This window comes from Motacilla alba, chromosome 10 (assembly GCF_015832195.1).
Source record: "Motacilla alba alba isolate MOTALB_02 chromosome 10, Motacilla_alba_V1.0_pri, whole genome shotgun sequence".
NCBI classification, from domain to species: Eukaryota; Metazoa; Chordata; class Aves; order Passeriformes; family Motacillidae; genus Motacilla; species Motacilla alba.
In genome coordinates, this window is record NC_052025.1 from 4,672,122 (window position 1) to 4,685,323 (window position 13,202).

At 40.6% G+C, this 13,202-nt stretch overlaps 1 protein-coding gene across 2 annotated transcripts in view; it reads left to right on the forward strand.

Moving 5' to 3' along the window:
- SCAPER (S-phase cyclin A associated protein in the ER) overlaps positions 1-13,202 on the forward strand; it is a 137,834-nt gene that overhangs the window by 89,467 nt on the left and 35,165 nt on the right. For both annotated transcript variants that reach the window (XM_038146645.1, XM_038146644.1), the window contains exons 25-26: positions 5,156-5,279; positions 11,518-11,747. In XM_038146645.1, the coding sequence (XP_038002573.1) occupies positions 5,156-5,279; positions 11,518-11,747 (354 nt within the window). The remainder of the gene's footprint in view (positions 1-5,155; positions 5,280-11,517; positions 11,748-13,202) is intronic.

The following is a 13,202-nucleotide window of genomic DNA, read 5'->3' on the forward strand; positions in this document are numbered from 1 at the left end:
TTGTGATGAGGATAAGCTATTTACAAGTAGGTGAGGAGATTACATGGGCTATTATCTACATCTCTCTTTCCCCAAAATCCTGGCTGTATGGTGCAGCTCAGAACTTTAATCCCATGTCTACAAGATAAAGCTTTATTATCAGAAGATTTAACAATATGCCTGTTGTTTTGTACCACTGTCCAGCTCGGTAGTCAGAGCAGCAGGATGGGAAATGCTGTGAGGAGGATGTGACATTTATGAGACAGATGATACATTTGGTGTTGGGGCAATTTTGCTCCCCTTCAAATAAATCACTGGAAAAGGGGAAGAGAAAACAGTGGCTTATAGTAAGTTTTATTTTTGGTGTTAACATAAAAATTAATGTCCAGCCATATTATTTCTCAAAGCAGCATTTTGTAGTGTTCCAGGATTTGTCCACTTCTCCACAAGACAAGACATAGTCAGCAGAATGTGTAAAGATTTCAGAGCCCTATGATATTCTTCCTGTGCAGAAAACCAAATGGGAGCTGCACAGCAGAACAACTGAATGACTTCAGATGAGGAGCAGAAGATGAGTCTCCTCCCCTGGGTTGCCTTGCACTGTGCAGCTCATTTACCATGACATGTTGGTAACAAACCTGTTAACAAATGAGGCTTGTAGGGTTTGTTTAATTAACATTTGAGAAATGCTTTGACTTCCTTGAGTGATGAGTGTTTTAAAAGAGAAATTGGCAGTAATTGTGTAATGACAAAGTTGGACCTTTACAAGTTAAGGTGGGATTGAAGTCAAGTTTAATGTGTCTTCTATTTTCATACACTTTCTTGCATCATTTATTTAAAACAAATATTATCAGGGTAAAAAAGCTCAAACCATAATTAAATACATGAAAAGAAGAAATTAGTGTCCCCATAATATTTTGGATAGCATTGATATGAATGACATTTTTCAGTAAGAGCTATCTTGAGCTAAGAGCTGGTTTTATATCTTGTTCTCTGTAATTTTTACTTGTGTTTAGGAACATACACTTCTTAAGCTGTAGTGTTGCTGTTCGTGCAGTTTTATTGTTGTTTCAGTCCATATTCTTACCTTGATGGTTCCTTACCCATTCCACTCTGCAGCCATGGTTCTGTGCACCATTTTTCAGTAATATTTCACTTTCTAATTCTTTGCAGCTCAGCACGTAATTACCAATACTGATCCCCTTCCCCATCAGACTGCTACATAATATTCAAACTGGTTAAAAATGAGCAGTTTTCTACTGAACTAACACATCCTAAATTGGATAGTGTTTAGTGTTGTATTGTTGCACTGCCAAACTGAGCTTTTAGGGTTATTTGTTGATAATCAAAGTATGTTCATTTGTAACATCAGAAGTTGTAAGAATAGGGAAGAGCTTTACACTTGAAACAGGTAAATTGTGGTATGATGATGGTTCCCTGGTTTTTGTAAAGCATGAGTTGAGTTCTTGCCTCTGTATCCTGGTGCACTATCATGGATTAGTTTTCCATGGTTGTATACTGGTAATGCCTCAGTATTTTTAATAAAAGTTAAAGTTTGTCAACTTGTTTATATCAGGCAAATTGAGGAAATGAAGATGAGCTAACATGAAAAAATAATCACGTACAGATATATAAACTGTTGAGATCTAGCTGTATTAAAATGAATCCTCGTCTCCTCCTTCATATTAATGTAAAATAAACATAACATGCAGATGCATATTTTTGTCTAGTTTAAAGACAGATTTCTTTTTTGACTCCAAGCTTGTGTACCATAAGGAGGTTTTTATAATTGGATTTACTCTTGAGGAAAGCCTTGCATCCGAGGGCAGCCTGGCCGTGGGCTGGAGTGAACGTGCAGGGGCCAGAGCTGAAAGCTGATTTGTGGGTGTGATACAAAGTTTAGAGCAACATCCGTAATCAATAACCACCTGCTTTGCAGAGCCTCCTGCTCCAGCCCTTCAGCTGCCTCTGGGATCTCTGGAGATAACACCTTTGGAATTCAGAGCAGTTCTTTTCCCCCAGAAGGGAAGAAGAGGGTGGGAAGTGCATTGGGTTTGCCATCCCAGCCAGTTGAAGGTGTGGTTGAATGAAGTTGCGGCTCTGCCGTTCGCAGCCCCTCGCTTGTCTCGGCGGCCTCGTGCAGAAATGGTGACAGTTGACAGCTGTTGTTCTCTTAATAAGATTAAAGTAAAGAAATTAGTTGTGCTGTCTCTAATCTGCCATTTAACACTGCCAACCACCTGGGGACACTTCTGTGTGACACTCCTGGTGCAGGATTCCAGTCAGGCCGTGGAGCCGCGGCAGAGCTGAGCACGCCGTGATCAGAATGTGTTCAGACGAGCTGCTGTTAGCAAGCTTATGGTATCAATTAAAGGAACCCTCTTTATTGCTGTGAAAAATTCATTTGACATCCATTTGCTTCCAGCACCTTTTCAAACGCATTATCAGAGTCTCTGGAAGCACCAGTACTCTTTGTGACGTGAGGGTCACTTGGGAAATACAAAAGCGTGATGCATTCGTACAGTGGAATTTGGTCTTTAGATGCAGTGAGAAGTTTTTGTGTTTTCAAGTGTAAAATAAATTATCCTCTTAGGAATTAGGAATCCCATATATCAAAAAAGCATTTATCGCAGTGAATTAACTAAATCACCTCAGAACTCTAAAATGCTGTCAGAATTAACCTACAAGTTCATATTTGACAATTTGGATGAATTATAATGTTTATATTTAGATAGAATTGAACTTCATTTCAGAATAGCTGATAAAATGACAGAAGCTGATTTAAAGCATCTTCTCAACAGAAAATAGATACTACCAATATAGTTTCTTCTCTCTCCCCCTCTAAACATACTTACACAAGGGAATAGTCTTCATGAATGATAGAGGGAGGTGCCTAATGAAAATATTTTTCAGCATTACTGATAGAAGGGAACTTAATCCCCTTATATGTCAGGAGAGGAAGAGAGAATAGTGTTGCAGACAGATTTGTGAAAATGCATGTGAAGCATTCTGCTTCAATTATCTCTGGGTGTTATCCTTGTAGGGTAAAAATTAGGTGAAATAGATGAAAATTAACCTGCCTTTGCTCAATAAGTAATTATTTAATATTGTTTTCATGTCATGTAAGCTGCAGATTGAAATTGATTTAATTAGGCAGTAGAGTAACATTAATTACCAGTACAGTTTAATTAATATAAGTAATAATATGGTGATACTCAGAAAAGGAGGGAAAGTGTAAATGTTCATTCACTTATTTTCTAAATTCTCCAGCTGAAGAGAAGACAATCCAGCCATACAAATGAAAAAATTTTACTCCACTTTTTATGGCCTCTGAGCATTTCCAGCTTTCCTTTGCTTAAGAAATACAATGTATGTGAGAGGCTTCCAGTTCAGCTCTGGGGAGCCAGGCTAAGTGACCAGATGCCACAGCAATGAGCCCAGCATCAGCAAAGCCACAGTCCTTATTGTGTAAATAATTTTGTTGTTCCAAAAAGTATTTTAGGAGAAAGATAAAGCGTAAAACTCAGCTCCAGAAGTATGCTGAATTAGTCTGCAGCTTGTTCTGTTAAATACCAGCTTTGATGGTCTCAGTGCAGTAACTTGGTGTTTGTTGCAGCCCCACTTTTGTATGACCTTTCAGCAGTGCTCATAATTTATTTTCTTCTTTGGCGCTTATTTGAAGTTAGTCACATTTTTTCATATGTTGAGAAAAACTCAACAAAGTGAAAGTTCTTTTTATTTTGGTTTACTTTAGAGAAACAGTTTGAATGTCTAGCCATCTGTATTTATTATTGGATGTATTCATGATGCATTTCTGTTGTGTGTCTGTGTGTGTGTTTGTGAAGTAACAGTGACAGCTTTTGTGATATGCAAAGCTCAAGAAACAAACTTTTTGTTTATTCTGAAATAGAGTTCTCTGTGGTAAGATTAATCTTCTCTGTGAGAATATTTTCTAGGACTGGTCCCAGCTTCCCTGAGGGCCTGTTTTGAGGAGAACACTTTAATTGGAGCAGATGGAAATCACTGCCCATGGTGCAGAGAGCAGTTGTGCATGTGCTTCTATTTTGTGTTGTTCCCCTTGCAAAGCTGTGCCCTCTCTGCCAGCCACAGGTGGGGCTCCCCAGTGCTGCTGGAGCTGCACACCAGCACTGCAGGCTCTGTCAGGAGAGGGGACAGTGGAGCTGCACACCAGCACTGCAGGCTCTGTCAGGAGAGGGGACAGTGGAGCTGCACACCAGCACTGCAGGCTCTGTCAGGAGAGGGGACAATGGAGCTGCACACCAGCACTGCAGGCTCTGTCAGGAGAGGGACAGTGGAGCTGCACACCAGCACTGCAGGCTCTGTCAGGAGAGGGACAGTGGAGCTGCACACCAGCACTGCAGGCTCTGAGGAGAGGGGACAGTGGAGCTGCACACCAGCACTGCAGGCTCTGTCAGGAGAGGGGACAGTGGAGCTGCACACCAGCACTGCAGGCTCTGAGGAGAGGGGACAGTGGAGCTGCACACCAGCACTGCAGGCTCTGTCAGGAGAGGGACAGTGGAGCTGCACACCAGCACTGCAGGCTCTGTCAGGAGAGGGGACAGTGGAGCTGCACACCAGCACTGCAGGCTCTGTCAGGAGAGGGGACAGTGGAGCTGCACACCAGCACTGCAGGCTCTCTGAGGAGAGGGGACAATGTGGCACCAGAGCACCTGGGCCAGGCCTTCCACCTGCTGGGTTTGCCAGCTCCTTGGGCATCTCTGTCCCTTGTGCTGAGCACAGGCCCTGCTGACCTGGGAATTGCTGTCAATGCTTCACACAGGGCTTGAAGGTCCTGCCAGGAAAGAATTCAGTGTGTTCTACAGCCGTAAGCCACACACAGAGAAATATTACCTCACACAGAGAAATATTACCTATCCAAGTGTGAAATTGGCTGATATTCTGTATCAGTTTTGGTCAGAGTTTTGAATACAGGAGAGTCCAGTATCTATAGAGTGTGTGGCTTCTGATAAGTATGGCTTTACTGTTTTAAAGTTATTGAATTGATTTCATTTAAGGTATTATTTATGTTTGGAATTCCAAGTTAAAGAAAATAAATGTGAATTCCTGCAAGCTTATTTTTTGATGCTGCCATTTATTTGCTTTTAATTTACTGAAGTAAGTAAAATTGTAATTTTTCTTCCCTTCTCACTTTTAGGTCACTGTGCAATACAGTAAATGTTTTCAGCCTCACCTGCAGCAACTGCATAGAAAACTGCACCTATGTTCTCTTTAGTAATAAGATCACTTTTCTGATGGACCTGTTGATACACCAGCTTACGGTAGGTAAAATAACTTCTTTAATTTGTAAATTTTTGCATGCTTCACAAGCATGTTAAAATATTTAGAGTATAAGAACACCAGGAGGTAAATAAGCATAAAGGCTTGAAAGATTAAAATTCAGTTGTTGTTTGGTGGCTGTATCTACTGTACTCCGTAGAAATTTATGTATTTGCTTCTACTAATGACTTCTGCAAAAGCATGTGTGCCAGGAACCCTGTGAGTGGATATTCTATCTTTTTCTGAGGTTGTTTTCTTTAATTCACCCTATAGGAATATTTAGAGTACAGACCACAATGAGTTGTGACTGTGTGTTTGATTCTTACTCGTTTCAGTGTCGTGAATCTCTGTCAGGTCAATACATTGCCAGAGTCTGATTTGCTGAAGTGCTTAAATAGGACTCTTTAGCAGTGAAAGTTTTAATTTTCCAATGTTTCATTTAATTTGAAATGTCATTAAATATTTTATTTGAAAACTCATTTTTAATTCATAGTGACCTGCTCATCATAAGATATTTAGTCCTGGTTTTTTACTTATAAATTGTGTGTATGTATTTTCATGAGCCAAGCAGTTTGTTAATTGAAAAGTTATGTACATACTTTTAATAATTTAAGCGACGCTGTTGGAATCAACAAGCCGTAGGACTGTTGATGAACACTTTAAAAGGATCACCCGAGTTCCCTGACACAAAGCAAGCCCAAGCGCGGGCCGTGCGCTGCCGTGGGCATCGCGGGTGTCAGGTTTGGCTGGAAGGTGCCGGGGTGGCACTGGGGAAGCACCCACGGGGAATCCTCCAGCGCCTCAGCCTTGGCAAGGCTCGCTCTGCTGCCAGAGCCTGCCTGCCCTCGCAGGGCAGCGCTGCGGAACGACCTGCAATTTCCTGAAGGAGCACAGAGGGCATTTCTTAGGCAGAGCTGGCCACCTAGAGCTCAGAGATACTGCAGAGGGAAAATTTACTGCACTTAGAGCTCTTTTCAGTCTGTGGCCAAATACTGTCCTTGAATTGCAGCAAAACTGTAATTAAAGCTTAATGTTTCCCATGATCCACAGTGGACTTTTCTTTCCTATACAGAAAGTCTCTTATGTTCTCTTCGTGCAGAATTGGCCCTTACGCTGGGATATCTTCATAGTTCCATGAAGTGCATATTTGAGTACAAAACCCAAAAACAGTGCTGCTTTTCTAACCCTGATTTTTCTCTCTTGAAAATATAATAAATCAGATCAAGTTTGAATTTTTCTTTTTTTACAAAAAAGTAATGTACAAACTGAGAGCAGCTCTGAATACCAAAATACTAAAATATACCCCCAGAGACCTTTAACTGCCTCCACTTTTCCTGGTTGGATGAGCCATGTGATGCAGCCTTTGCCTATGTCATGTGTATTTCCACTTACTGTTGGAAAATAAAACCCAAAGTAATACCAGGAGTAATAAATGAGAATGTATCTTTGCAAGGTTTTAACAAATTATTAAACAAGTACACCAATATTTGCTGAACACAGAAACAGTACTGTTTTGAGAAGCATTTCAATATAATCTTGAATGCATCCAGTATGAACTGCATTTCCAGCCAGTTTCATGTGGATTTAGTCTTGGTTTGGGGGTTTTTTGTGTGTGTGAGATCCAGCCTGTCCAGGTTAATAGTTTGAAGTATCCTGTTCAGACCCTTCTTTGCCTCCTGCCTAAAGGCACTGGTAGGAAACCTTCTGTAGCCTGACTTACCCTGTTACCTTCCTCAGCCTCCTTAGCTCTGGTAATGCCTAAATCAGTGTCTGTTGAGGACAGCAGGGGTGTTTCCTGATTTCCATGATTAATGGATCAAACCTTCCCACCTACATTCATACCGGTCTTGTGCTGGAGTTGGAGCTTCGTTTATTTCCTGCTGTCTCTGCTCTTCTTTGTCTGCTGCAGCCAGAAGATAGTTGCACAATAATTGTAGCTTTTCTAGTTGTCGATTTTGGAAGGTTTCATACCAACAAAACCAAGTAATTAATGGAGCTGTAGTCATGTAAGGATCATTTCATACCTTGGGGGTTTTATTTCCAGTCAAGTGACAGCTGTCATGTACTTTCCCCAAAGATATCTGAGAAGCCATTCACCTAAACCATACCTGGCTGTGTGATACCATGACAGATCCCTGTGATTATTATTTTTTAAGGCAATCTTTAAAGGAATAGTATCTGAAAATTCTAAGACATCATTAGTGAATGTGCAATGAATGTTAGGTGAGGAAGCCATCAAACAAATGTAGGGATCAAAACCCAGTTGCTGGTTACTTTTTTCTTCTCCAAAATGCAGTGCTTAAATTTGGACCATATTTTAGGTTAGTGGCCTATGAAAATGTACTGGGTTTAAGATAATCTGGCTATCTAGCCACAGGAAAGTAAATTTTCTCTTCCACTTCTTGCCTGGAATGTGCTGCCATTTAATTGGGGTTCTTCAGAATGACACTATACATCCTATTGCAGTTTCTTCACCATTTGTGGTCAGGTTTTTTTAGTCTTCTGTGCTGCATCAAATAAGGCAGCTCCATGTTAGCCCTGATGATGACAAGAACTGTGAAATCCAAGGTACATCTGTGCTGCTGGGCTTTTCCAGTCCATTTTGAAATTACATCTGTCTCCGCAGGGCTCAGCTGTGTGCCACTGGCAGTTCCCTCAGTCCCTAATAACAAGCTGTCCTGGGGTGACTTTATGATGCTCCTATCCCCATTGGCCTGCCCAGAGATAAGTTTTGCACCTTTAAGGCTGATTCTGAGAGCAAAGAGGGGAGAGAAGAAGTGCACAGTTTGTTTTCAAACCCTGCACTCATTCCTCCACATTCCATCTCCTGGACTGTGTTGTCTGTGGATGGACAGACAGCGGGACAGAGCTCTCCTTTGTTTTAGTTAGTTTTAGCTCACTGAGGCAGAGAAGTTCCCTGCACTGTGGTTTTTTCTTTTTCTTTGGAGCTGTTCAAACCTGCCCTGGACTGAACACCAGAAGAGCACCCACAGCTCTCACCTGCCGGGCCTGGGCTGCAGCATTTCCAGCACCAGAGGGACTGATAGGAGACTGAGTGAGCCCAGCCACAGCCCACAGAGGGGCTTTCTGGGTTTGTCATCTCTTCAGAGCAGCAAGAAGTTTTATTGATTAATATCGCTCTTTTTTTTTGTGCTGGTGAATGCTTTGCCTGTTAAACAATCAGGTTTTTTCCACTTTTCTCCAAGGAAATCTCTTTCCAAACCAGATGGGAGAGGAGCCACTTGAATTTGCTTTCCAGAGGAAACCCCTTTAGAGGTTTTCTCCCAAATTTTCCCTAAACGAGGACACAAGCCCATGTGGAGAGTAGTAAATCCTGAAAACAGGGCTGGAGTAGAAGAGATAAAGGCATGCTGAAGTGTTTAGGGGTAGGGAATTTAAAATTGAAATCTTCACCTGGACCATCTCAAGGCCATGCACTTCCTGAGCCATTTCCATTTCTCTGGTTCACTAGTTACTACATAGAGAGTCTGAGGTGTACTTCTCAGAGTGTTTTTGAGGCAAGCCCAATGACTACACATGCAAAAAGCACAAAATCACTCTTGGTAATGGGAGAATTACATGAAATAATTAACCAAAGGAAGAGAAATCATGTGCTTCTAAAGGTCTGAAGTCTTTCCATTTAGGTTTACCAACTCTACATTTGAAATTCCTCATGGCTGTGGAGGACTATGCCTTTTATGAAATAAAAATATGAATGAGTTGTCAGTGCTGGACCTCTACATTGCTAACTGGAAATTGGTTGGTGTTTTTTGTTAGCACAGAAGGAGAACATGCTCTGATCTGCAGGGGTATTTTGGTGATGGGAATCAGAACAGAGGAGCATTTTCAGCTATATTAAATGTGTGCCTAAGTGCTTTACTGGATTGGGGCCATATTCTGCAGCATCTTACAGGATTAAGCCCAAGATGCTGGGCAGAGCTGAAGAGCTTATGGCAGCTCTGCACAAGCATGGGAACCCCTGCAGAGGGGGAATTCTCCAAGGAATAGTTTATGTGTGTGGAGTCTGTACCAGAGCTGAGAGTCAGGTCACCAGAGTGGTCCAATTCAAGAACCAACTTACAGAAAGTAGGACTCTTGATTAGGCCCAGCAAAGTCAGCCATCAGAAAAGCTAAAATAGCATTGAGATGTTGGATGTGTCAGATATTTGGACCGTAGTTACACATTTTCCATTGTGATTTTAAAAATGTTTTATACTGATTACTCAAATCAATTTAAGTGTGTAATCACACCTGTAGATACGTGTCACAGAAACTGTTAAACCTCAGCAGTGTGGAGTGTTGTTGCATTTACCCATTCAAAGCTCATGTTCAACTCAGTTTCTCTGAATATCATTAACTCCTTGTGTAATTGACACAAAGAAACCAGAGCTTGAAAGCTTTCATAATTACACTATTAAATCTTAAGATTTCTTACCCCCTTGCTTGATATAATAATCAACAAGCAAGCACCCCAATTAATTTTGCTTCTGCAAGCACACCAATTAATTTTGAACATAAATCTCAACACACTTTCACACTATCCCATTAATTATTTCTTCAGTAAAAGAGCTGATCTGTTGTCACTCATTTGAGTTAGTGTTAAAGGAGACTCTTCAAGGAATTCAGTTCAAATTTACCTATTTTCTGGCAAGCAGTATTCCCTTCTATCTGTTGTTTGACATAACACTGTGTAAAAAACCACATTTGTTCTCACTTTATATTAATTAACACATACACGTTTTCCAAAAAAATTGATCATGAAATAAGCTCTGCAGTAAATTACTCTACTAAGTGCCAGATCTATTTATTTTACAAATTAGGAAGAGCAGTTTTATTTCAAAGCATGAACTTTCATAGCTAAGGGCTATATACTTAGAAAATATATTTCTCCTATGTACCTTGAACTGGAAGACAAAACCAGACATTATCCACTCATAGTACTGCTCATTACAGCAAACCAAAGGCTCTGCTGCAAGATATTATTAAATCTTTTAAAAAATAGCACATGTAATTTTTTATCTAAGGTGAAAGAGAGCAGTAAGTAGCACTTGTTAGCAGTTTTAAAAACTTGATGTTCTGAGCCCAAAGTCAGCACATTTAAGTTGATTTACACATGCAAAGCTCAGTCCCTCTGTTTCAGTGAGCAATTGGTACCGTTAGGCATGAATTGTTTTAGTCAACAAATGGAACTGGAGCAACGTAGCATTGCTTTTCCTATTGAACTCGAATAAGCAGCTAAAGACTTCTCACTTGCTCTCTTGGCTCAGCACCAGAAACAGACCATTACAATGAGTTTTAAGTACCAGCACAAGGCTCAGAGCTAATGAATAATAAAGAAATGTGCATGTTGTTCTTTGTCACTAAGTGTCACCAAATCCCTCCTGATACCTATACAAGGAAGAATGCTTTTCTCTGGCCCCGCTTGCATATACTGAGTGTAAATGTTTTTAACCTGGAAGGAAAATGGCTTTTCAGCCAGTATTGATCCTTAATGCCTGTGTCAACCCCCAGGCTGTGGCAGAGCAGAGGGATGTGGGTTTGGCCCAGCAGCATCAGCCGTGGGGATGTTCCAGGAGCCCTGAGCCTTGACTGCTGCCAGTGTCTGCCTCCAGCACTGCAGGATTTCACACACACTCCACTTACTGTTTGATGGTAACAGGGCAGGATTTCAGCTGGATTAATTACCTTGGACTGCAGCAATGGAAAAATGAAAGGAATTTTTAAAAATTATGCTCTCCATGAGTAATAATCTCCTTCCGGATCTGTATCCTGCATATAGATTTGTCTTCAATTTACATGTTGTACAGCTCAACTTCACCTTTTTAGGAGTGGGATCTAGTTAAATGATTTAGAAAAATGAGATTCCTCTGAAGTCTGCTCAGATCTGGTTGTTGTGCTTCTGATATGATTGACAGGTGGGTGACCTCTGATGGATAAGTGTAGTGGTCGCTGGTGATGTTTTATGCATAAGAACACAATCATACTAATGGCATGCTCTGCTGCTATCAGGCTTCCTTGCTTCTCAGACATGGCATTCTTTTGACTTGATTTATTCTGGTCCAGCTTGGATTATGTGCTTTACCTTACCTTGTACCTGAAATGGTTTAATGTCCATCAGCAGTGCTAGAATGTTACTTTATTATTACTGTCAGTGTAGGCCTATGGAAATTTGTAAATGTTTCTCTACGAACTTTGGTTAGTTTTACTGAATTCTGGTTGTGTTTTTTTCTCTTTACTTAGGTTAGTGTTCCAGATGACCATAATGCTACTGCAGGCAGAAGTGTAAATAAGCAGGTATTTGAAGGTTTAACAACAGGACTTCTGAGGGTAACTGCTGTGATTTTCAGATGTCTCATCTCCAGCTTCCCAGATGGAAACAACCACTCTACTGCACTGAAGATATTACAGGAAGTGAAAAGTAAATCCTCACAAGTGGAAGCCTTCAGCAGCAGAGTCCAAGACCTAATCAGGTTTAAAAAAAGATGATTAAACTTTTCTAAGTATTCCTTATGAGAGAGAAAGCACGTTGCATTGATTTAAGAGAGGAGCAAACTGCTTTAACCTTGATGCAGTGAGAGTAGTTTGTGTGGGTAGTCAAGAAGACTACTGAAATACTATATTCTCAGTCAAAAGTGTTCTTCCAAAAACTGCAGATAAAGAAATACAGAAACCTGAGACTCTTTTAGTTTTGGACTTGTTTTTGATGTTCTTTCCATTAATTTTCTCTCCTGATTATGTAGGAGCTAGCTTCCATATATTTTTCTCTTATTTCTCTCTGCCAACCGTGTGTGCCCGTTGCCTGTGGTCTCTCATGTCATGCCTGCATTCATATAAGCTGGTCAAAAAACATACATTTCCTATTATAAAAATCACCCAGTCATTCCTAGAATCTGATCTTATCGTGTAGCTGCATTTTCATAGCTGAACCTAAATATATTAGTACATACATAATTAATTCATATTTTAAATATATGAAATGAATATATATCCAGCAGTATACTAGACTTGCTAAAAGTGTACAGTGTCACTGGTAAACTATATAAATAATTATCAATAAATTATCATATAAATAGTCACCAGTGTGTCTTCAGCCCTCTGAAGAAATGAAATTCTTCTTTATATGCTACTGAAAACATATCACAGCGAGCCTTCAGGCTTTTCAAAGTCTGGTATGATGCTGATGGAGACAAAGAGGACATCTGGAGGAGAAAAGGAAAACAAGTAGTTGTCATAGATACCAGTGACCTCTAAAACTTCTGTGTTCTCATGTAACTCTCCTTCTCCCCAAACAGGTTTTGATAGAGTGTGAAATTTCAGGATGTTGTATTCTGCAGTTTATGAATGGGAGGGTGGGAGGTCTGTGCTGAGCAGACATCTGACACTGACTGGGCCCAGCACAGGCAGACCCTCAAGATAAGGAGAGACATGAGAATCCGAGCAGGTCCCTCACCTGAGGCACTTCAGGGGATCTGGTTATAAATGGGGAATGAAAGGCATGATGACAAGGTAATGGTGCAATTAGGAAAAAAAGAGAGAGGGCATTTTAAACCAGTCAAAAACAGACAAATTCTGTCATTAATGAGAATCTTTCACCTCCAGGTCATTGTATCATATGTCATGGGGAGTGGATTAAGTGAGAGTTTTAGGAAGATGGGCAAAGAAAGAGGAGCACTGAAATTTAATTTTTTTTTCTATTTGGGACTATTAGACCTGATGCATAAACACCAATTATCTATGTGCTGTCTGGGTATCAAAAGGGTAGCCAAAAGGTTATTTCAGCTGTGCTCCTTTGGGTAAAAAGAGATGGAGGCAATAGATTAGAGAGCTTTGACATTCCACTTGTGTGTGTGCTCAGTTCCTCAAGGAAAGGAACGCTCCATGCATCTTCCTCTTGTCTCCGGATGCCAGTGAAGAATAGTCCCAGC